General features: G+C 46.0%; 1 protein-coding gene across 2 annotated transcripts in view; it reads left to right on the top strand.

Moving 5' to 3' along the window:
* PSMD11 (proteasome 26S subunit, non-ATPase 11) overlaps positions 1-22513 on the top strand; it is a 38287-nt gene extending 15774 nt beyond the window's left edge. Inside the window, exons 4-14 of one of the 2 annotated variants that reach the window (XM_058675349.1) lie at positions 4431-4502; positions 4866-4923; positions 9325-9519; positions 14836-14980; positions 15740-15800; positions 17446-17508; positions 19847-19972; positions 20376-20411; positions 20644-20695; positions 20957-21099; positions 21705-22513. In XM_058675349.1, the coding sequence (XP_058531332.1) occupies positions 4431-4502; positions 4866-4923; positions 9325-9519; positions 14836-14980; positions 15740-15800; positions 17446-17508; positions 19847-19972; positions 20376-20411; positions 20644-20695; positions 20957-21099 (951 nt within the window). In that variant the 3' untranslated portion in view covers positions 21705-22513. Of the gene's footprint in view, positions 1-4430; positions 4503-4865; positions 4924-9324; positions 9520-14835; positions 14981-15739; positions 15801-17445; positions 17509-19846; positions 19973-20375; positions 20412-20643; positions 20696-20956; positions 21100-21216; positions 21678-21704 lie in introns of those variants that run through there. The other variant, XM_004593876.3, reaches the window with a different exon arrangement.
* The last annotated feature ends 1514 nt before the right edge of the window (positions 22514-24027 follow it).

Raw genomic sequence — 24027 nt, 5'->3', positions numbered from 1 at the left:
TTCTAGTCTCCCGTGTAAGTAGCCGGGATCCCAAGTACTTGAGCTGTCACCAGCTGTCTGTCGGAGTACACATTAGGAGGAAGCTGGACTTGGAAGGGCAAGTTGGACCTCAGACCCAGGCACTCCAGTGTGGACTGCAGGCACTCCAGTAGTGCCGTGTTTCATACAATATTAACTGTTCTAAATGAGCTGCATCATGTTTTAGACATGTTATGATTCTGGATCTTCTGCGTCTTGTGACACTTTTACGTGTATCCCCTCCCCCTTTTTAAAAATGTATTTGAAAGGCAGAATTGCAGAGAGAGAGCAAAAGAGAGATCTTCCATCTGCTCATTCACTCTCCACATGGACAGTGACCAGAGTTGGGCTGGTCTGGAGTCAGGAGTTTCTTTTCTGTCTGTGGGTACAGGGGCTCAAACACTTAAGTGCCTTAGCAGGGAGTTGGATCCGAAGTGGAGCAGCCAGGACTTGAACTGGTGGTGCCTTTGTGGGATGTTGGTGCTGCAAATGGCGGCTTTTTCTGCTGTGTCGTTGCACCAGGCCCTGCCTTATCTTTTCCAGTATGTCTGTGTTCTTCCAGATGAAGCCCTGAGTGCCCTGCTGAGCCCCAGGGTCTTCCCCGCTCCTGTACAGTTCACTTTCTCTGCGCTTGCTGCTCGGATCCCATCTGCTCTCTCCTCTTAGTTTTCTTTTTTTTGTTTTTTTAAAGGTTTATTATTATTGGAAAGCTGGATATACAGAGAGGAGGAGAGACAGAGAGGAAGATCTTCCGTCCGATGATTCACTCCCCAAGTGAGCCGCAGCGGGCTGGTGCGCGCAGATCCGAAGCCGGGAACCTGGAACCTCTTCCAGGTCTCCCACGTGGGTGCAGGGTCCCAATGCCTTGGGCCATCCTCGACTGCCTTCCCAGGCCACAAGCAGGGAGCTGGATGGGAAGTGGAGCTTCTGGGATTAGAACCGGCGCCCATATGGGATCCGGGGCGTTTGAGGCGAGGACTTTAGCCGCTAGGCCACGCCGCCGGGCCCTCCTCTTAGTTTTCTTGCAGCTGTCAAATGGGCGTTTTTGCCGTTATCCTCTGAAATGGCCTGACTTTGGAGCGTTTATCTGCAGGGGGAATACGCTCAGCCTTGCCCTGAGTGTTTTTTCTTCCCATTATCTTCAGTCCCCAGAGCCCTTCCTTGAGTCAGCCTGTCTAAACTGTCCAACGTGCGCTTCACTTCATGTGTGCTTGTTACCATTTACTTCTGTTATAGGATGAAAATTCCATGAGGGTGACTACTCTGCCCCGTTTGCAGTACATCCTGACGCTTAGCTTGTCTCAGAGAGTTCTAAAACTAATACTTGTTGAAGGAATAGATGATTTGTGCCTCTCCCATGATGGATGTTGAGAAACCATCTTGTTGAATTAAGATGTGAATGTGGAGTGGGATTTGTCAATTTCTAATTTAAGGAAATAGTGTGTAGTCTTCATTTCGTTAGGAAAATAATTATGTTATTTGAAAGGTAGGGAGAGGTCAAGAGAAACAGACAGGGAAAGATCTGTTTGTTGGTTCTCTCCTTCAGTGCCCACAACAGAAGGAGCTGGGCTAGTCAGTCTAGGTAGCCCATGTGGGTGGCAGGAATTGAAGTACTTGAGCTGTCATCTGTGGCTTCCTGGGTTGCACATTGGCAGTGTATTAGCTGGGACTCTAGCTGATCATGGGGTATGTGCACTCTCTTAGGGGATGTGGGCATCCCAGGAGGCAGCTGAATTACTGCCCCAAAGATCTGCCTGACTTCATTCTTGATTGAAGATTCTTTGATTGGATGATGGGAAAAGATAGAAGAGCAGGTCCTAGGTGGATTACTATCACAGTGGACCCGAGGAGGAAGCTTTAGAACGCCGTTAGGAGAGAAAATTTTGTACTGAGCAGCTTACTAGTGAAAGTATAAGGAATGAGATTTTCCTTTGTGAAATTTGGGGTCTGGTTCTCACTGGAGATTGGCCAGGATGCATTCCAGACTACTGATCAAGAGTCCAGGCATTCTTTCCTCCTTTTGGGACGAAGGGGCAAAGGGGGTTAGCCTGTGTTGAAGTAGGACTTACATACGGCGTGTACCCAGGTCTAAATGTGCTCCTTTCAGATTGGCTCAGCTGCAGCTGTTGTGGCCACTTGGGGAGTGAATCATCGGACGGAAGATCTTCCTCTCTGTCTCTCCCCCCCTCTGAATATCTCCCTTTCCAATAAAAATAAATAAATAAAAAAAAAAAAGAAGTTCAGCATGGGTTGGTGTGGTGGTGCAGCAGGCTTGCTCTTCACTTTCTGGTGTTGACATTCCAGTGGGCACTGGTTCATGTCCCCGCTGCTCAGCTTGTGATCCAGCTCTCTGCTTATGACCCGAGAAAGTAGCAGAGTACATCCTAAGACCATGGGCACTCACATGGGAGATCCAGAAGAAGCTTTTGGCTCCTAGTTTCAGATCAGCTCAGCTCTGTTGCGGCCGTTTTGGGAGTGAACCAGTATGTGGAAGAACTTTTCTCTATCTCTTCTTTCACTGTGAAATTTGGCTTTCAAATAAAATTAAATCTAAAAAAAATTCGGTAAGGGGACACAGTATTCAGTGTAGAGCAAGATGCTTTCATCCCACATCTGGAGTGCCTGGCTTTGATTCTGGCTCTGGCTCCGACTCACACTTGGGGTGGGGGGAGGGACAGCAGTGATGGTTCAGGCAATTAGATTCTTGTCTGTGTGTCAGGCCTCGGTTGAGTTTCTTTTTTTTTTTTTTTTTTTTTAATTATTTATTATTTAACTTCAGTAATTACCTTGTATTATGTGACACAGTTACATAGATACTTGGGTTCTCCCCACTTTTTTTTTTTTTAAATGTGTTTTATTTTTATTGCAAAGTCAGATGTACAGAGAGGAGGAGAGACAGAGAGGAAGATCTTGTGTCCGATGATTCATTCCCCAAGTGACCACAATGGCCGGTGCTGTGCTGACCCGAAGCCAGGAGCCTGGAGCTTGTTCCAGGTCTCCCCAGCGGGTGCAGGGTCCCAAGGCTTTAGACCATCCTCAACTGCTTTGCCAGGCCACAGGCAGGGATCTGGATGGGAAGTGGAGCTGCCGGGATTAGAACCGGCGCCCATATGGGATCCTGGCGCGTTCAAGGCAAGCACTTTAGCTGCTAGGCCACGCCGCTGGGCCCTGTTGAGTTTCTTGGTTGTGGTTCTGTCTCTGGCTGAGCTCCAGCTGTTGTGTGGATATTTGGAAAATGGACTAGAAGATGGTAGCTCGCCTTGTTTGTTTCTTTACTTCTTAAAAACTAAATACAAATTGAAAGGTAATACAGATGCGTATTGTGGTGCAGCTGGTTAGGCTGCAGCTTGGGATAACTCCATCTTGAACATTGGCTAACTCTGCCTCCTACCCAGCTTCCTGCCAGTGTGTAACCTGGGATGCAGCAGATTCCTGGCACACAGGTGAAGACCCAGGTGGAGTTGTGCATCCTTCTGCTTTGGCTGTAGTGGGCACTGGGGGCAGTGAATCACTGGACAGGAGCTCGCTCGCTCCTCTCCCTTCCTGTTCTCCTGTGTGCATGGCTATGCCTGCCTTTCAAATAAATAGAAGAAAAATAATTCAAATATTTTCGTTTGTGTTTGTAAGATGAGCAGAGATCTTAGAATTTGACTTCTTAGAACACAACACAACTTTGAAATTGAGTTTGACTTGATTTTTAGTTTAGTTTTTGGTTCTGTCTTTGGTTTTCATCGAATTTTTGGGTTGAGTTAATGTTATGGATGAAGCAGCCACCAGGTGGCTCCAGTGAGGAGTGTGAAGAGTGCGCTGAATCTCTTCCTGGTGAATCATCCACAGCTGTTTATCCACGTTTATTTCCTGATTTTGAATTTGGGATTTAAAAGCAGACAATCTTGGTGATTTGGATTGTGTACTTTTAGCTTTGCATGTTTGAACATCCCTTAAGAGAATGTAAGATTTACAAAAAGGCTTGTTGTACATGAAGCAGTTCTAGAAAGCAGTTTCTCATTTCATTTCCTTTTTTATGCTCTGATCAGTCACCAAAGTACAAAGCTTAAAGTAACAGAAATTATATAAGATCTGTGGTACTTCCTGTGTGGTTTGTCAAAGCCACAATCTCAGGGATGACTGATGGCTTGCTACAGGGTGTGGTGTAGAATACTGCCGCACAAAATCAGTAACTGTAAATGAGCTGTTTTACGTCTCATGTTGTTTGGATAGCAGTTAGAATTGGGCAATTATGGTACTTTTAAATAAAGCTTGCAAGCTCTTCTAGGTGTTAGGCTTATTTTTAAATTTCTTTAGACACTAAATAAAATGTGAAGAGTATAAATTAAAGCCATTCCCCACAGCATGGTTTGTAGGAAGAATGTAAAGAAATAATGTTCCATGTACTCTTTGGTTTGTTGCAGGTTGAGCTATGTTTAGAGTGCATCGAATGGGCCAAATCAGAGAAAAGAACTTTTTTACGTCAAGCTTTGGAGGTATGTGGGCATCAGCATTGATTATAGTTTTCTAGGCATCGGGTTAAGTTATGCCATACCAATCAAATTTTGTTTTCAGCATCTATGTATTACTAAATTATCTAAAGGTTATTGATTGTGGCTTTATTCCCTGGTTAAAATTTTGATCCAGACCTAAAATTGGTGCTGAACATAAACAGCAGAATGATTAAAAATAATGGGCATTGGCCGTAAGAGGAGACAATATTGTGCACAAGATACTTTGTTATGCTGGATTTGATGCTTTCAACTGTGACAGTTTTGTGTTTGTCAATCTTTGATTTCTTTCTGTGGCTTTTTTTTTTCATGCCTTTCCCTTGAATCAATGCCTTTTTTCTTTCCTAGGCAAGACTAGTGTCTTTGTACTTTGATACCAAGAGGTACCAGGAAGCATTGCATTTGGGTAAGTAAACTGGTAGAAACTGATGAACCATTTTAGCCATCTAAGAGAATATATTCTAGTTCTGAGTATTCTTAACGATTACCTATTAATAGCATATTTCACCTACTCTCCATAAGATTTAAGGCAGCCTAAGTTTATTGTGTTCATCATAGCAGAATACTGTTTCAAAGTTCTGAGAAGGTGGCTAGAGTTAATCTTTCAGATTTAGAGAACTCAGTGTGACCCCCTTAAACGTTTCAGATTTCCATTTTAAAATGGCATATTTTTTGTTGGCAGTCACATTTATCGTATCTCTTTTTAAATTATGTTTAAAATTTACTTTAAGATCAGATTAATTTGATCTAGATATATTTGGAAGCTGGAGTTGGTCAGCTAAAGTCTTCTCTATGTGGCCTTTAAACACAATGAAATTTTCCCTCGTTCTGTTTTTTTTTTTTTTTTTTTTTTTTAAATTACGAAGTCAGATATACAGAGAGGAAGGATCTTCTGTCCAATGATTCACTCCCCAAGTGAGCGCAACGGCCGGTACTGTGCCAGTCCGAAGCCAGGAGCCAGGAGCGTCCTCCAGGTCTCCCACACAGGTGCAGTGTCCCAAAGCCTTGAGCCATCCTCTACTGCTTTGCCAGGCCACAAGCAGGGGCTGGATGGGAAGTGGAGCTGCTGGGATTAGAACCGGCGCCCATATGGGATCCCGGCGCGTTCAAGGCGAGGACTTTAGCCACTAGGTCACGGTGTCGGGGCCCCTTTGTTCTGTTTCTAGGTAGGTCTACAGTATTCCCTTGACAGGAGAACTTAATGGCTCTTGTGATCTTTTGAGTTGAAAAAGTTGCAAATATTCAATTTTTTCTTGCAATACTGGAATATTCATGTGGTTTAAGCAAGTATTAGCATCTGAATGGCTTGAGAAAAGCAGCAGAGTATAGATAAGTGCTTAGGTCCCTGCTACCCACGTTGGAGACCTGGGTGAAGGCCCCTGCTCCCTTCTGCCTTTAGCCGTGGCTGCTGGAACTGTTTGGGGAGTGAACCAGCTGATGGAAGACCGCTCTCTCTTTTTCTCTTTCAAGTAATTAAATTTTGTTTAAACTTTGCACTTGATCTTAGCCAAAGGGCTGAGAAGCGATGCTTTTTGTTTTTTTTTAAACATTATAAGCTTATTTGTTTGAGAGAGAGAGAGGGAGATCTGTCATTCCTCCAATTGCATTCCCTAAATGGCCACAGCAGCTGGGAATGGGTTGACATGTGCCAGGCTGAGGCCTGGAGCCAGGGTCCTCCTATGGATGCAGGGCCTGAAGCACTTGGGCCATCTTCTGCAAAGAGCTGGATTGGAAGTAGAGTATCTGAGACTTGAACTGGCATCCACATAAGATACTGGCACTGCAGATGGTGATTTAACCCACGTGCTAGTTCCATAAATGAATCTTTTAAAAAACAAAACCCAAGTAATAGCATTAAGAATAAAAAAAATTGAGATGTTTCATATACTATAAAATTCCTTCTTTCCAGCTGTACAGTTCAGTGGTTTTTACTGTATTCACTAAGTTATGCAGTCACCACTGCTGTCTAACTCCAGAGTGTTTTCATCATCCCAGAAAGCAGCTTTGTTAGTAGTCAGTCTACATTAGTTCTCATGCCCACCAATTCCCCTAATGTATTTTGTGTTTTTGTAGATTTGCTTACTTAGGACATTTCATATAAATGGAATCATACAGTATGTGATCTGTGATGACTTGTTTGACTTACTGGAATATTTTCAATGTTTATCTGTGTTGTAGCATGTCTACTTTTTTGTTGTTGCTGAATTAAATCCATCAGCAGTCGATAGACATTTGGATTGTTGCAACTTTTTGATATTTTGAATATTGCTGTGAACAGGTTTTATGTGGACATTGTATATGTACCCAGAATTGCTGGTTCCTGGGGCCTGGCACGATAGCTCAGTGGCTAAATCCTCACCCTGCACATGCCAGGATCCCATATGGGCACCAGGTCGTGTGCTCTGCTTCCCATCCAGCTCCCTGCCTGTGGTCTGGGAAAGTAGTCTAGGACAGCCCAATGCTTGGGACCCTGCACCCGCGTGGGAGACTGGGAAAAGAAGCTCCTGGCTGTTGGCTTCCTATCACCTCAGCTCTGGCTGTTGCAGGCACTAGGGGAGTGAACCAGTGGATGGAAGATCTTTCTCTCTGTTTCTCATTCTCTATAAACCTAGCTTTCTGATAAAAGTAAAAATAAATCTTAAAATGCTGTTTCATATGTTAACCGTTCAGCTTTTTAAGGCGCTCCTGTGCTGCCTTTTGTTTAAGATTTTATTTTTATATTTATTTGTATTTGAACGACAGATTTACAGAGAAAAGGAGACACAGAAAGATCCCTTGGTTACTCCCCAAATGGCTGCAATAGCCAGAGCTGAGCTGATCCTAAGCCAAAAGCCAGGCGCTTCTTTCGGCTCTGTCATGTGAATGCAGGGTCACAAGGACTTGGGCCAGCTTCTGCTGCCTTCCCAGACCATCTGCAGGGAGATGGGAAGTGGAGCAGCTGGAGCATGAACCGGCATCCATAGGAGATGCTGGCACTTGAAGGTGAAGGATTAGACTGTTGAGCCACGGCACCAGCCCCTCTGTGCTGTTTTCTAGGGTTACTGCACCTAAAATGGTGCAGCAATGTATGAATGAGTGTAGCTTCTTTCAGCCACCCTGTTGTGTACACAATGATATTTCATTATGATTTTGATTTGCATTTCTGTAATGGAAATGAAATTGTTTTTGTGTTTCCTGATCATTTGTATGTCTTCAGAGAAATACCTGTGTACATACTTAGTTTTTAATTTTTTTTTTAATATGTTTAGGTTTTTTATCCTGGATACAGGTCCCTTGCCAGATCCATCATTTACATTTTTTTCCTGTTCTTTGGGCTGTTTTATAAGCCTGTAGGTTTAGCTCTTATGCTTGGGCCTTTGATTCATTTTGAGTTAATTCTGTGTCTGATGTAAATCTTTTTGGATTTGGTATTGTCTTCTGGAGAACACTGACATGTCCAGAATAGCTACTTCCCCCTCCAGGTCTAGCATCCAGTGTTTCTTACATAATCATGTGGTTCTTGGATGGAAAGAGTGTGAGGTCAAGTTATCGAACTGGATAACTTATAGTTAGAGATTCCCATTGTATTTAAATTTTAGGAATAAACTTAATAAAGATACTTGACTCCAATTTTGTTCTTAGGAAGTAGAAAGCTTCAAAGAGATTTATTTTTCTTTTGAAAGCACATTTTTATTTATTTAAAAAGTCCGAGTTACAGAAAAGGAGAGACAGATCTTCCATTTCCGCAGATGACTGCAATGGCCTGGGACTGTGCCAGGCCAAAGCCAGGAGTCTGGAGATAATTCAAGACCGTACGTGTGAAAGGATCCAAGTCCCAGTCATCTTTTGCTAACGTGCCAGGCACGTCAGCAGGGAACTAAATTGGAAGTGGAGCAGTCAGGTGCTGAACCTGCACCCTGTATGGGAGACCAGTGTCACAGGCATTGGGTTAAGTTGCTGCGCCGTAATGCCTGTCCTGGAAAATATATATTTTTAAAAGATTTACTTATTTTTATTACAAAGTCAGATATACAGAGAGGAGGAGAGAGAGAGGAAGGTCTTCCAACTGATGGTTCACTCCCCAAGTGACAGCAATGGCTGGATTGGAGCCAACCCGAAGCCAGGAGCCAGGAGCTTCTTTAGGGTCTCCAACATGGGTGCAGGGTCCCAAGGCTTTGGGCCATCCTCCACTGCTTTGCCAGGCCACAGGCAAGGAGGTGGATGGGAAGTGGAGCTGCCGGGATTAGAACCGGCACCCATATGGGATCCCGGCACGCTCAAGGTGAGGACTTTAACTACTATGTCACCGTGCCGGGTAGGGAAATAGCTTTTACATGGAATCTAAAGGTTACCTGTTCTGTGTTCAAGCAGGTTCATTTTTTCCCCTCCTTCCCGTGTGGTTCCTTCCCTTTTGGTCCTGTCCCTTCTTCCCTTTCCTCCTCTTTACTTATTTATTTGGAAGGCAGAGTTAGAGAGAGAGAGAGAGAGAGATTTATCTTCTGTGCACTGGTTCACCCCACCATGGCTGCAAGTCAGGGCTGAGCCGGGCGAAAGCCAGCTTCTGTCAGGTCTCCCTTGTAGGTGGCAGCATTTGCACCGTCTTACTCTGCTTTCTTAGGTGCCTGTGAGGAAACTGGTCCGGAAGTGGAGCAGTAGGCCAGTGTGACATGCTGGTGTCACGGTGACTGCTTACCTGTTGTTCCATTATGCTGGTCCCTTAGGAAGGTTACTGTATGTTAAGTGCTATGAGGTTGGGAGAGTGAGATTTTTATAAACACTAAGGTATTTAGATTATGGCCAATAAGATTTACTTCTTTTCCTTCTCTAGGTTCTCAGCTGCTGCGGGAATTAAAAAAGATGGATGATAAAGCCCTTTTGGTGGAAGTACAACTTTTAGAAAGCAAAACATACCACGCCCTAAGCAATCTGCCGAAAGCTCGAGCTGCCTTAACCTCTGCTCGAACCACAGCAAATGCCATCTATTGCCCTCCAAAACTGCAGGCCACCTTGGACATGCAGTCAGGTAACTTTCTAGAATTTTTTTAAAAGACTTATTTGTTTTATTGCAAAGTCACATGTACAGAGAGGAAAGATCTTCCATCCAATGATTCACTCCCCAAGTGGCCACAACGGCCGGTGCTGCACTGATCTGGATCCAGGAGCCAGTAACTTCTTTCCAGGTCTCCCACACGGGTGCAGGGTCCCAAGGCTTTGGGTCGTCCTCAACTGCCCTCCCAGGCCACAAGCAGGGAGCTGGATGGGAAGTGGGGCCACTGGGACATGAACCAGCACCCATGTGGGATCCTGGTGCCTGCAAGGCGAAGACTCCAGCCATTAGGCTACCATGCCGGGCCTGCATTCCTTTTTTTTTCCCAGAGAAAATAGAAATGGTTTTGTTTATTTAATTATTTTACAGACTTATTTATTTCTATTGGAAAGTCAGATATACAGAGGAGGAAAAATAGAGAGGAAGATCTTCTGTCTGATGATTCACTCCCCAAGTGACCGGACTGAACCAGTCTGAAGCCAGGAGTCAGGAGCTTCTTGGTCTCCTGCGCGGGTGCAGGGTCCCAACGTCTTGGGCCATCCTTGACTGCTTTCCCAGGCCACAAGCAGGGAGCTGGACAGGAAGTAGGCCAGCCGGGATTAGAACCAGCGCACATATGGGATCCCGGCACGTTCAAGGCGAGGAGTTAATGCCACCAGGCTACTGTGCTGGGCCTCTTTTACAGAATTTATAACCCTGTCAATCTTGAGTTATTTTCACCTGTGTGTTTGCTCCATCATAGGTCTTTGTCTTCTAGTCCAGAGATCTTTCTGTTTTGTATCTGTTCCTGCTGAAAAACCACAGCATATCCTATATTTGTTTATTTTAATATCATTGGAGAGGTAAAAGAGAGGCAGACAGGAGGAGGTCAGGTCTGCTGGGTCACTCACTGAAGCCCTGCAGTGTTGGGGGCCTGGAGCTCCTTCTGCGTCTCCTGTGTGGGCAGCCGGGGAACAGCTCCTGGAGCAGTCCTCGCTGCTTGCCCGGATCTGCGCTCGCACACACTGCAGTCAGGAGCAAGGCTGAAGCTCCCCCAGCCCCGTTCATGGGGGATGCAGGCATCCTAATAGGTGTCTCACCTGCTACAAGACCTGTCTTCTGCTTTCTGTTAATACTCTTGGAAAAGGTGAAGCTCTCCCGACCTAGGTGTCTGTGGAGTCCTTGGAAGAAGTCAGCGGACTCCCTAACACTTCTGGACTTTGTGCTGACGTGGCAGAGTGGGTAAAGCACTTGCTTGCAATGCTGACATCCCAAATGGGCATCAGTTCGTGTTCTGGCTGCTCTATTTCCCCATCCTGCTCCTTGCTAGTGCACCTGGGAGAGAAGATGACCCAAGTGCTTGGCCCCTGCTACTCTGGCGGGGGGGACCTAGAAGAAATTCTTGGTTCCTGGGGCAAATGCCTTGTTGTGATGTGCCGATTCATGTCCCGGCTGTTCTGTTTCTGATCCAGTTCTCTGCTCGTATTCTGGGAAAGCGGTGGAGGACGGCTCAAGTCCTTGGGCCATATGCCCATGTAGAAGACTTGGAGGAAGCTCTTGGATTCTGGCTTTGGACTGACTGTTAATGGCCATTTGGGGAGTGAAACAGCAGATAGAATATCTTTCTGTCTGTAAATCTGCCTTTCTAATAAAAATAAGATAACATTTAAGAGAGAAAATAAATCTTAAATCCTGAAGTAAGTCGTCTCCCCTTCTTTCTTCCCTTACTGTCACCTGCCTTTTTTCCTTTCCCTCTTTTCCTTTCCTCCTTCCTGCCTCTGTCCTGCTCCCTCTCCCTTCCCACTCAATAAATCTGAATTGCAAATAAATACAACTTTGAGAAAGAAAAGAATTTCTGACTTTTAAGGGGAACTCAGTCATACTGTGCTGAATTCAATACGTTTTTGTTTTAGCATTGTCTTCATGGTTTTCTTCCCTAATTATTTGTGGTCATACTTGCTATTTCCTTTTGCTTCTGATCCTATAGGTATCTCAGTTTCAACATACCAAAAGCCAAGTTTATTACTCGTGCTGCTGCTCAACTAGTCTTTACTGTTCATTTCCTGTCGTAGTTAATGGATCTTTACTGTCCTAGCTGCTCCAGCTGTTGGCTCTGGAGGAGCTTTTACTGTTTCCATTCCCTTACCCCTGAAACTAGTCACCAGATCATGTGGAGTCTGACTCTGGATCTGCCCTTTGTCTTCCATTTGTACAAAATACTCCTGTAATTTAACACCCAGGCAGCTGAAGTAGTCAGTCTTTTGCTGTCTAGACACTAGCAGTCTCTTACTCTGCCTAGACACTTACTCTGCTCCGTTCTTACTGGCTCAGTGTCATTTTTCTGAATCACAAATCCAATCACATGATGCCTTTGTTTAAAATTCTCCAGTGAATCCCCCTGTCTCTAGGCAGATGCATCTGAAGGGGAGCGTCCTGCCCTTTTAATCTCTCTTGGCACTCAGTGCTGGCTACGCCAGAGCCTCGAGTGCTTCGCATACTCCATGCCATGCCCTGCTCTAGTGCTGCTCTCTGCTTATCTCTGCTGCGGAGTCCCCTTTCTCCTTGTCCTGTCCTACACGTCCTTCTGGGTCCAACTCACGTGGCTCCCCTCCTCTGGACTTTCCTGTCACAGAATGCTTTTTTGTACATATTTTGGTACCAGATATGTTGGTGACTGTTTTTCCTGCTACACTGAGCTCCTCAAGGGATTTTTCATGCTTGTTTTTCTTTATTTTTAAAACTTGTATTGAAGGTTTTTGAAAGAGAAGGAGAGGGAGACAGAAAAGGAGACCTCATCCGCCTGGCGCATTTCCCAAGTGTCTGCAGTCGTTGGGGCTGCGACAGGTTGAGGCCAGAGCCGGGAGTTCAGTCCAGGTCTCTTGTGGCTGGCAGGAACTTAATCTGAGCCATCACCCGCTGCCTCTCAGGGTGTGCCTAAGCAGAAAGCTGAAACTAGAAGCAGAGCTGGGGTCCTAGGCACCTGATGGGATGCAGGTTTTTGCACTGCTCCTGCAAATGTCTGTCCTTTGTTTTCTCTGTTGTGGCTAAATCAATTTGTGGCTCTATCAATTTGTGGCACATGGTAAGCCTTTATTTAAAGTTTGTGTTGGTTGACTGTTTAGTTTTTACAAATAATCTTCATATGTTGACCATGATACTCTTTCTGCTTATGTGGTCTATTATTTACTAACTTGTTTTTGTAAGACTGTGTACTAGCTCTTGGGTCTTATTTTAAAATATGTTATTTAAAAGAATAACCATACATATTTAGGGTCTTGACCTATTCTAACCTAGCTCTTTATGAGAAAATGGGAATGTATTTCAGTTAGTTTTCCAGCACTAGTAATTTGGTGGCAGGGGGCAGTTGTTTGGCTTAACAGTTAAAACACTGCATAGGAAGCCTGCATCCCATATTGGAATGCTGTTTCTTTTTTTCTTTTCTTTTTTTTTTTTTTAACTGGAAAATCAGATAGACAGGAGGATAGACAGAGAGGCAGATCTTCCATTTGATGATCCACTCCCTAAGTGGCCACAATGGCTAGAGCTGAGCCAATCCAAAACCAGGACCTTGGAGCGTATTCCAGGTTTCCCACGTGGGTGTAGGGTGCCACGGCTTTGGGCCATCCTTGACTCCAGGCTGCAAGCAGGGAGCTGGATGGGAAGTGGGGCTGCCGGGATTAGAACTGGTGCTCATATGGGATCCCAGCGCATTCAAGGTGAGGACTCTAGTCACTAGGCTACTGTGCCGGGCCCTAAGAATTAAATTTAGGAGGCTGGGAGTACTATGGTACTGTGGGTTAAACTACTGCTTGCAACACTGGTATCCTATATTGGAATGCCAGTTTGAGTCTTGGCTGCTCTGGTTCTAATCCAGCTTCCTGCTAATGTACCTTAGAAGGCAGCAGAAGAGGACTCAAGTTCTGGACTCCTGCCATTCCTGTGGGAGACCAGTGTGGAATTCCTGGGTGCTGGCTTGAGCCTGTCGCATACTTAGCTGTCAACAGCTGTTTGAGGAGTGAATTAGTAGATGAAAGATTGGCATCTCTTTGTCTTTCTTGGTCTTCCTCTGTTGCTGTGCTCTTAAATAAATCTTTTTAAAAATGTAACAAGGATTTTTCCCCAAATCGTTTTAATTAAAAATAGAGGTAGAATAAGGATTTGTTTCCTCCAGCTTCTCTTTGGGTAGGGTAAAAGGGCTGGGGGTGGCACAGATCGACCAGTAAGTGATTAGGTCAGAAGAATGCCATGGGTAGGGTAAAGAGATGCTAAAGCTTTGGTCACCTGTATGGAGTAGTTTCATCCTTTTACTTTTGTGTGCTGAATACTTCCTACATTTCCCATCATGTTCAAAATACTGGGAAGTAAATGGATGAGGCTGAGGTCTGTGACAGCATAAGGGCCTGGAACAAAGTTAGAGCTAATACACAGAAGAGAAGCGGATTTCTATGCTATCCCAAGTGATAGGTTGGAAGTGAAAATAGGTTCAATCAAAATTAAGTATGCTAGGAGCAACCACACTTCTAAACTAGGAGAGAGGAACCTTTTTTTCTGCCAAGGGCCACCTGGATTTTTATAATATCACTTGCAGGCCATATACAGTTATCAGCATAAAAATTAACAAGCTATGTATTTGTTGAATTTTGAGTCCTGTGCGTGGTTGCGTTTGGCAGGACCAGACCAAATCATTTCACAGCACATGGGCCTGATGTAACTCACCCTGTAATCTGAACAGTGGATTAGTTAGCAGAACTAGGGTAGCAACCTGAAGAAATACTGCTTACAGTTCAGTGTGTGGACTTGACATGAAATCTGTACCTGATCCCTTCTAGTCAGAAGAGAATCCCTGAATGACAGCTGTTCAGGTGATTTCCCCACATTCCTTCCACAGAAGCTTAGGACAACTGTCTTAAAGTACTAGAGAGATTCGGGTCAGTCTCCTCCTTGTGAAAGTGATATGGAGGATAGACATGACCTTTTACAAGTGGCTGCAAAGGACAGCAGAGCTAAGGAGAGTGTTCAGGGACGTGGAAGAAAGATGGCCCACTGTGTAGTTTTCATGACTGCCTCTGAGTTGGGTCTTTAACTCCTTTGGGAATTGATTATGGCAGTATGACATTGAACTGAGAATCAAAAGACCTGATTTTGATCTCATTTGTCACTAGTTGACTGACTTTGGGCAGGCCCTATCCTCCTCTCCTGATCTCATCAATAAGGTGGTGGGAATGGAGAGGATTCCTAAGGCCCTTCCCAGCTCTGATCTTCTGTGGTTCTGTAATTTTATCTGGCACTTACTCCTTTCTTTTCAATGCCCAGGTATTATCCATGCAGCAGAGGAGAAGGACTGGAAAACTGCATACTCATACTTCTATGAGGCATTTGAGGGTTATGACTCCATCGATAGCCCCAAGGCCATCACCTCTCTGAAGTACATGTTGCTGTGCAAAATCATGCTCAACACGTAGGTGCACGTTAACTTTGAAATATAAGAACTCAGATCCTTCAGTTAAGTCTGTCTGCCATGGCCGGGAGTTGGGCAAGAGCAGCTGCCGCCCCCGGGGCTGGTTGAGGTGGTGGAACGGGAGGGTCAGAATGTTGCTGAACACTTGGGCTTGCTAGGCTTTGAGAACCGGGACGATGGATTTCAGAAATCCCCTTCCCAGCCCCTCTTGTGGAAGTCTTCTCAGTTTTCAAGTAGGATCAGAGGATCAGAAACTAGTTTATAGACCAGCACTGCCCAGCCAGGCTGTGCAGAAGGGGGAGGGAAGAGAGAGTTTGGAAGCATAAACAACAAAAAGTGTGACAAGTAAAGAATTTTACAGAATTATTCATACACTTGTGGGAATAAATGAGATACTGACTGGGACTTATTTTTTTGTCTTTGGATTACCCGGGGGTTGTGTTTTAATTAGACCTGTTATAATGGGATTTGATTTATCGTTCTGCCTGTGGGGTGTATTGCTTTCAGTAGTTTCCATTTGACTTTCTTTGTAACATTAGAGATTTTTTTACTTACTAACACTCAGCTTTGGCCCAGAGTAGGGAAAGTCTAGCTGTTGGAATGAGGGGCCTATGCATGTAGGAGTTGAAGCTGATCATCTCCGTGGTCAGAGTCTTCACAGGGCTCACAGTGGAATTGTAGAAAAAGAAAATTCACCCTAACCTGTACTTAGAAGTGTCACATCCAGGAGCAATTGACCAAGTGTGTGTTTTTTTCTAGCCCAGAAGACGTCCAGGCTTTGGTGAGCGGGAAGCTTGCCCTTCGGTATGCAGGGAGGCAGGTAGGGATACCCTGGTTGCAGTTCTCACTGCCAGGTGGCCTGTGGTCAGGGCAGCGTGTCTGACACGACTGGTGCGCTTCAGGACCCCAGGCTCTCTTGCCCCCTGCTTCCTTCTCATGAGCACATTCAGTGTGTTTCTTATACTGTTCAATTCTTAGCCCAGAAAGTCAGTGTTTGGTGCAACATCTTATGGGCATTAAGTGGTTTGAGGGACTTGAAGAATTGAACTATATAATGAGTAAGATTGTGCTTAGCTTTGACCAAAGCTTTATCCTAAGCCTAAGAAATGTTAGGTTTCCCGAGTTGGAAGCCTCTTGAGGTCTGGTGCATACATGCCTCAGGGAGCTCTGGGCACCTTAGCCTGAGGGCTTTCAGCTCAGTACCTTTACAGCTTTGCCTTAAATTTTGAGTTTGAAAAAAGGAATCTGTAGGTGGTTGGTAACCCTTTTAGTGGTACCTCAAAGTCTGAGTCGGGTAGGACTGCAATGTCTGGGAGCAGATAGGTTGTGACCTATGTAAATTGGATTTCTCAGATGTCTAAGTCATGCCCTCTTTGTGCTTTGCCTTATTATCAACAGTCCGACCCAAGTAGTCTCTGGATTTCAGATGTAGTTGTTTTTAAACAACAGACAAATTGGCTATCTTACTCTGTCTTTGGAGTGGCCACAATGTTTTTCCTTCCTTCTCTACTGGTAGCTGTAAAATTGGCATTCCCTCAGTAAAAGTTTGAAATCAGTTCCTAATTTTAACCTCAGAAATCCTGGTTAATGCTATAGTGAAAGATACACTAATATCTTCAGACCTGGAGCTGAGGAAAGAGGTCATGTGTTCAGGATGCAGTCAGGTAGCTAATGGTGCCAGTGGCCCGGCTGGGAGCTCAGGCTTTCCCTGTGAAGACATTGGTTCTACACGCGTCCCTTACACACTGCACTTGTGATAGCAGCACCATGTAATCTGTGTAATCGAGCACATTGTCCTTATTAAAGTATATGTGCTGGCAGAAAAGTAACTGCTTCTGGTCCTTTACAGCTTGATGGCAGCTTTTAAACAGCAGTCAGACTGTTCTAGAAAAGATGAAAGTTGCAGATTTCTTGCTGAGTGAAGACTTGATAGCATGGCATTTAATAATTTTATTAGACATTCCTTTCAACTGTTGATTGTAGTTTCATCACTGTGTGGAATTTGAACATTCAGTGTGTTTTGTATAGAGTACTGAAGCCTCAGCCCTCATGAAAGTAGAGCTTAATCAGTACTCTGCTAGACCTCAGCGTGACTGCAGCAGCCCCAGCGCAGTCAGTCTGAGGGCCGGGGACGTGTGGGTGCATGCGCAGGTCAGGAGTGTTAGAGGAAATAGAGCGAGGCCACAGTGGTCCTCATGACTTCTTTCTGGCTAGTCATCTGTGGAGGAGGCTGCATCGCGTCCGTCTTTCTGGAAAACCTGTTTCCTGCTGTATTTAAGTCTGCCCAGATTTCAGAAGGAAACTGATTGACGAACAATGGTACTCTATGCTTGCACCTTTTCTTCCCAGACTTACGAAGAAGAGTCCTGGTGGGAGGGCTCTACCACGTACTGCTTGTGAGAGTTTGTGGGTGAGTGTGAGTGTCCACGATAGATCACCCTCACGATTTGTCTCTTTATTCTTAGACAGAAGCATTAAAATGCGTGGCTCAGGCTAGCAAGAACAGATCACTGGCAGATTTTGAAAAGGTGAGCATGGTATTGGGTTGGTAGGGGGTGGGTGGAGGAGAGTGGATATTTATGTGTTAAAAAAAACTTACAGAAATAATTAGTTTTGTACAGACTTTCAGAAATAATGTAGTTATCCCATGTACTCGTCACCTGGTAAAATATCAAAACCGGACATTTATGTACTTTTATACAAATATATATATTTTATTATGTATTATTATGTATATTGTATATAATTTATATATGATAACTTTTTCCATTTCAAAGGTTTTTCTTTCATTCTTTTTTTTCGCCCTAGCAAGCTTACTCTGCATTTTGTAGTTTGAGGGACGCAGGATTCAGGAGGCTGCCCAGAGTCACACAGCTCACATGTGTCAGGGCTGACTGGTCCCTTGCAGCACACGGGGCAGTCATAGGTATTTGGTGAGCGCTGTACGGGCCTTTTGGCTTCTCTGTGGACAATGTTTAGATGTGTGTAGTTCACCTGAAAGACTCAGTTCTTGATGTTCTAGTTTTCTTTGACTTGTTTCTTTTGCTCATGTCTAGGAAGTTTGTCTAGACTTGTTTATTCTTTTCTTACCATTTCCCCTCTTAGTGTCAATATAACAATCAGCTTAATAAAAACAAAGCTAGATCCAGAAGAAAGAATTTAGTGGGACACTAGACCATGTGACTCTGACTGTTCCCATTACTCATCCTTTTGGAAGGTTCTTTCCAATTCTTTTGTCCCTTCCTTGGCACAGTTTTCTTGAGTCCTTTACCACCTTTACAGCACAGCTGATATGAGCCTGGGGGTATTGAGACAGTTATTAACGCTGGATAAGTCATGTATGTGAATAAGTCAAGATGATTTTCTCTCAGAGGTGGGAGTATTTGAACCCTTCAGTGCCAGGTGGCTGTTGGGAGAAAGGATTCTGGGATGGGAACTGTGGGAAGTAGCCAGGGCCGAGCGAAACTGGAAAGATCTCTCTCTGTTTTCTTAGGACTGCAGGGCCATCCTGTGCTAATAGTTCTCAGAAACCCCGAGAGTAGCTGTAGAACTCAGTATTTTCTATTTGTAACCCAGAATTCGTTTTTGTCTTTTTCATGGAGACACTCTCTGTTGTGTGGAATACATGCAGAAATTGACTATTATAAGCTGAGCTGCCCCCTGGGGTTGTAGATGGGAACTGTTGAAGACAGAAAGATGATGTCTTTGGGTAGCTCTTTTTTAGTTTTCTTTTTTCCGTGTGTGTGTTTTGAAAGATAGAATGAGAGAGCTTCTGTTGGTTCTTTCCAGAAACGACTGCAACGGCTGGGGCTGGGCCAAGCTGAAGTCAAGACCGCAAACTGGAGCCTGGCGTAGTAGCCTGATGGCCAGACCCTCGCCTTGCAAGCGCTGGGATCCCACATGGGTGCTGATTCATGTCCCAGCCGCTCCACTTTGCATCCAGCTCCCTGCTTATGGCCTGGGAAAGCAGTAGAGGATGACCAAAACCTTGTGGCCTACACCCACGTGAGAGACCTAGAGGAGACTGCTGGCTCCTGGCTTTGGATCAGCTCAGCTCTGGCCATTGCAGCCACTTAGGGAGACAGAAGATCTTCTCTCGATCTCCTTCTCTCTGTAAATCTGACTTTCCAACATAAATAAATAAATAAAATGAATGAATGAATATAAAAAAAGAAGCCAGAAGCTCCATCCAGGTCTCCCACATGGGTGTTGAGAGCCATCATCTGCCTTAGCAGGGTGTTGGCTCTGAAGCAGGTAGCCAGGACTTAACCCAGCACTGTGCTGTGAGATATGGACATCATTTTTGTGTTTTATTTTTTTAAAGGTTATTTTTATTGGAAAGCCAGATATACAGAAGGGAGGAGAGATAGGGAGGAAGATCTTCCATCCAATGATTCACTCCCCAAGCGATCGCAATGGGCCGGTGCGCGCCGATCCGAAGCCAGGAGCCAGGAACCTCCTCCAGGTCTCCCATGCGGCTGCAGGGTCCCAATGCTCTGGGCTGTCCTCAACTGCTTTCCCAGGCCACAAGCAGGGAGCTGGATGGGAAGTGGAGCTCCCGGGATTAGAACCAGCGCCTGTGTGGGATCCCGGGGCGCATTCAAGGCGAGGTCTTTAGCCCCTAGGCCATGGCGCCGGGCCCATGAGATATGGGCATCCTAACTTCCTTCGCCACAGTGCTTGCCTCCATCTTCTAGTTCTTGACACTCTTCCTTTTTCTTGGTTTTCCTCTCATGTTTGCAAATCTGTTAGAACTCTCTTCAGCTGTTTAGTCATAAGGGTCAGCAAACTACTTAGCAAGTTAGAAGTAGCATGGCATTGACAGTCCTTCTCTGTGCCAATTTCTGCTCCTGGTTCTTTCGACAGGCCCTGACAGATTATCGGGCAGAACTTCGTGATGACCCAATCATCAGCACACACTTGGCCAAGTTGTATGATAACTTACTGGAACAGAATTTGATCCGGGTCATTGAGCCTTTTTCCCGAGTACAGGTAAGAACCTTCGGGGACTCCATCTGTTTTCTGCATTGACATCCTTGTTTTCCTTCCCTCAGGAGCGCACTTCAGGAGTGTGCCTGGTGAGCACGAGGCCACCAAGAGCTGTCCTGATAGCAGTGAGCTGAGGAGGGGGATGTGGGGAGAAGCTTGTGAGGTTACTCCTTGCTTCAGTCTTGAGTCTACCTTTCCTTTGTAGTCACTCGGCATGTCACGTAAACATTTGGGGGGGGGGAGGTATTGAATGTGTGGGACAGATGGATCACAGGAGATTGAGGCATGGCCAGCGAGACATTTTGCAGGGTGTGGAGGGACAGACCAGTTCCTCCTCTGCACTCCCATCTTATATTGGAGTCAGAAATAACACTTTGAATGTGGTGTGTCTCTGTTTTTCTTTCAGATTGAACACATATCTAGCCTCATCAAACTCTCCAAGGTAAGGAGTCCGGAGGCCATCAAGTGGGGAAGGATGGGGAGAAGGGGTGGGGCAACGGGACTGGCATTTATGCCTGATCAGGTCTTACTAAGCTCAGTTGGTAATGGCAGAGCTGGAGTTGGTTGCGTTGTTGTTTTCAGCCTGATTGCCCTAAGAGCCCTTCTACACAGCTTTCAAGTCAGGAGCATCTTTGGTGGATATTGGTCCCTTTAATCATGTGCTTTGATTTTAGGCCGACGTGGAAAGGAAATTGTCACAGATGATTCTTGACAAGAAGTTTCACGGTGAGTACCAGCCCCACGGGCAGGGGGACTGGGAGTGGTGTTGAGGTAGTTGAAGAGGGAAGAAATTTATTTTGAAAGAGGTTCTGTTAGTCTTGCTGGCGCCCGGGGACCCTGAGCCCTGCTCCTGTGGTGAGTGTGTAGTCCGCACGGTGAGGGAGCAGGGAGACAGACTGGGGGGGGAGGCGTTGGGAAGCGGCCTGCTGCACAGCTGTGGTTCCGACTAATCTTGTCTTGCCTGGGTTGTCCTTGTGTCTCCTGCAGGGATTTTGGACCAGGGGGAGGGTGTCCTGATTATTTTCGATGAGCCCCCAGTAGATAAAACTTATGAAGCTGCTCTGGAAACAATTCAGAACATGAGTAAAGTAGTGGATTCCCTCTACAACAAAGCCAAGAAACTGACATAGGTGAGTGCTGGCTCCAGGAGCCAGGCCGGGCAGCGCTGTCTTCCGCCTGCTGCGACTGACGCCTCTTCCTGGTGCCCTGCGGCCTCCTGATTGACTCTGCTCTGTCTTCTCTTGCAGAGTTGGCTCTGTAGCGGTCCTTTGGAGAGTGTATGTGGCGGGAGTGAAACCTTGGGGAAAATGCTAGGAGATTGTTTTTTTCTTTTTGTTCTACTTTTCTCTCGGAAAGTTTTTAAATCCTCATTTGGTGCATCTGTAGTCCAGCTGATAGGTGTGCCAGTTTTCATGTAATCTTTACTGGCCCAACTTGGGAGCGGGGAAATTGCTTAAAAAAAAAAAAAAAAGAAAAAAGAAAAAAAAGATTATTCTAAATAAAAGGAAAAAGGCTTACACTACCTACAGCTGTGCTCTCTGCCTCTTGGGAGAGGGCCACAAAGCCAGGCACCCTGCCAGCTACCGGGGATCCAACGCACCCGCTGGGTGTCACCTCTCCTCTTCAGAATTGGGTGTTTGCTAACCATCGAAAGCAATGACTTTTTATTCTGTTTGTACTGAACCAAAACAAACAACTGTGTATAGACTGTGTTTTCTTTTTTATTTGAAATAAGGCGTCCGGTGTTCTCTCCCCCCACCCGCCATATGGCCTGTTCACCCTTCCCTCTCCTGGCACTGGCTCCAGCTGAAGGTCCTGCTACCCGCAGCAGCAGCAGCAGCAGCAGCACCTGCACAGCGCCGCACTGACCTGTGAAGGAGTGGGGACAAGGCCTGGAGCTAGTGTCTGCCGCAGCCACAGAGGGAGCCCGCGGGCCCTCAGCCCCCGGGCCTGTTGTGCATGTGGCTTTTTTAACACAGTAAACTAGATTAGACGTCAGTGTTTTAATTGCCCCCTCCTCTCCTTTTCTCTCCCCCTCCTCCTCTCTCTCTTCCTCAACTAGGAGGAGGTGGTCGCTGGCCTCTCTTCCCTCCCCTGCCCTTCCTGCAGAGGAGTCGGGTTGTCTGAAACCCATCAGCTTGCTTCCACTGCTCCTCTCCTGCTGGTGGATGAATTCCTTCCTTTTTAAACAGTGAACATTGGAAATGAGACTGTGGGGTGTTTTTGTTTTGTGTTCTAAGCATTTCTTGTTTTCAAGCAACCTCGTGTCCCCTTCTGGTGAGTTTCCCTGATCCCCTCTTGGGTGGAAGGGCAGGAGGTGGGCGCTGTGCTTGCGCATGCTCTGTTCCTGGTGGCCTGTAATGCCGCCGGGCAGGTCAGCTTCTGCACCACAGTGTGCTAAGCGTTTCTTTCTCCTCTTTGTCTTTCTCTTTTCCTTTCCCTATTTTTCCTCCTGCCTTTTCCTGCTGGCCTCTTTTCTCCTTCTTTGCCTTTCTTGGAGTATCCTTCCAGGTTTTCGTAATAAATTTATATTTTGTAAAAGAATTTTGTTGTACCAGGTTTTGCATCATCACTGAATCTCACTGGCTTTTATTTCCCTCTTAAATCAGGTTTTGTTCTCAACATTTTCTCTCCCCATCATGTCCAGTCACTGTTTTGGTTTTGGCACCATCAATATCAAATGTACAAACGGTTCTTGCTAACCAACACCAGGTATATCTGATGTTCAGATGAGTTCCAATAAAAATAATTTTTTTTTCAAAAGGTGTGTTTTCTTGAGTGCTGCTGGCCTCTGAGTGAGTTCCCACAGCTCTGTGCAGCCTGATCACAGCCTAGCTCTCCCACCTGCCAAAACCGAGTTTTCTTTGGCTTCAGGGGAACCCTGAGGCAAGTTTGGAATCCAAACTTGGAGGGCTTTGGGCAGGACAGCAGGACAGCGTGGGGTAGAGGATGAGTGGATTTAGGCAGCAAGACCGTCCAGGTCTGTTGGTGTGGCTGTGCTGAGGTGCTAGGGCGTCCTGACAACCGCGTGTGCTTTTAGTTTCCTTTTGGGATCTTCCAAAGCAGCAGTTTCCATGCTTCCTCAGGCTCTGGGAACGGTGCTGAGGGGCTGTCGGGGCCTGCCGGCTCTGTTAGTTGGAGCACTTGTGCCGTTCTCAGTTCTAATATTGTCGTCTGTCATTTTATTTGCAGAGTTTTGCTTCTATACAGGACTTTAGAAATACTCCAAAGAGGTCTAAACTGGAGTAGAGGGAGAGGGCCTCCCAAACCTGGGGTAGCACCCCTTGGCTCTGCCCCGTCTTGGGTCTCAGTGTGACAACTCCTCCAGACCTGCGCTGTCCCCTGTTGGGTGGCCTGTGGCCACGTGCGGCTGTTGGGCTGTTTGGATTTGATCCACTGCAAGTGTAAAAACAAACCAGACTTCATCAAAGACTGAGTATGAACAAGAATGTAAACTGTCTCAATAACTTTTTTACACGTGTGTGGAAATATTTTGGGTATACTGGGTAAAATAAAATACATTATTAAAATCCACCTGTTTCTACTTTTATTGTGGCTGCTAGAAACTGTTGAGTCACTTTGTGTTACAATTGTGGCTCAAACCAGACTTCTCTTGGACAGCGCTGCCCTAGACCACTCATGCCATGGCCTCCTCCCTCAGGCCTCTCCTGATACGAGCCCAGGTGTGGGTGAGGGGTCAGCTGGCCTGGGTCCAGGCCCTCTCACTGAGGGGCCCTTCTGCGAGCCAACCCTTGGGGTGCCAGGCCCTGCAGTGACGCCACCTGTGCTGCCCACAGATGCCACTAGGTGCCGCTCCTGAGCTCCCCACTAATGAAGCTGACTTCCTCAGGAGCTGGGGCTCAGCCTGGCTGTACTTGGAGCCCTTGCTAGGAGCTGCAGCTGGCAGCCACCTCAGGTAGTCTGGGAAGTGAGAGGTGCTGAGGTTCTGGTGGGCCCCACCGGGCAGCCAAAGGTGGGCTGCAGGACATGCGGGTGGATGGGCAGGCGTGAGTTCCAGACCGCCCCCGCATTTCTCTGAGGCAGACAGTAGGGAGGAG

The sequence above is a fragment of the Ochotona princeps genome, chromosome 17 (genome assembly GCF_030435755.1).
Source record: "Ochotona princeps isolate mOchPri1 chromosome 17, mOchPri1.hap1, whole genome shotgun sequence".
Classification (NCBI taxonomy): domain Eukaryota; kingdom Metazoa; phylum Chordata; class Mammalia; order Lagomorpha; family Ochotonidae; genus Ochotona; species Ochotona princeps.
This window is presented reverse-complemented; position numbering and strand designations above follow the sequence as displayed.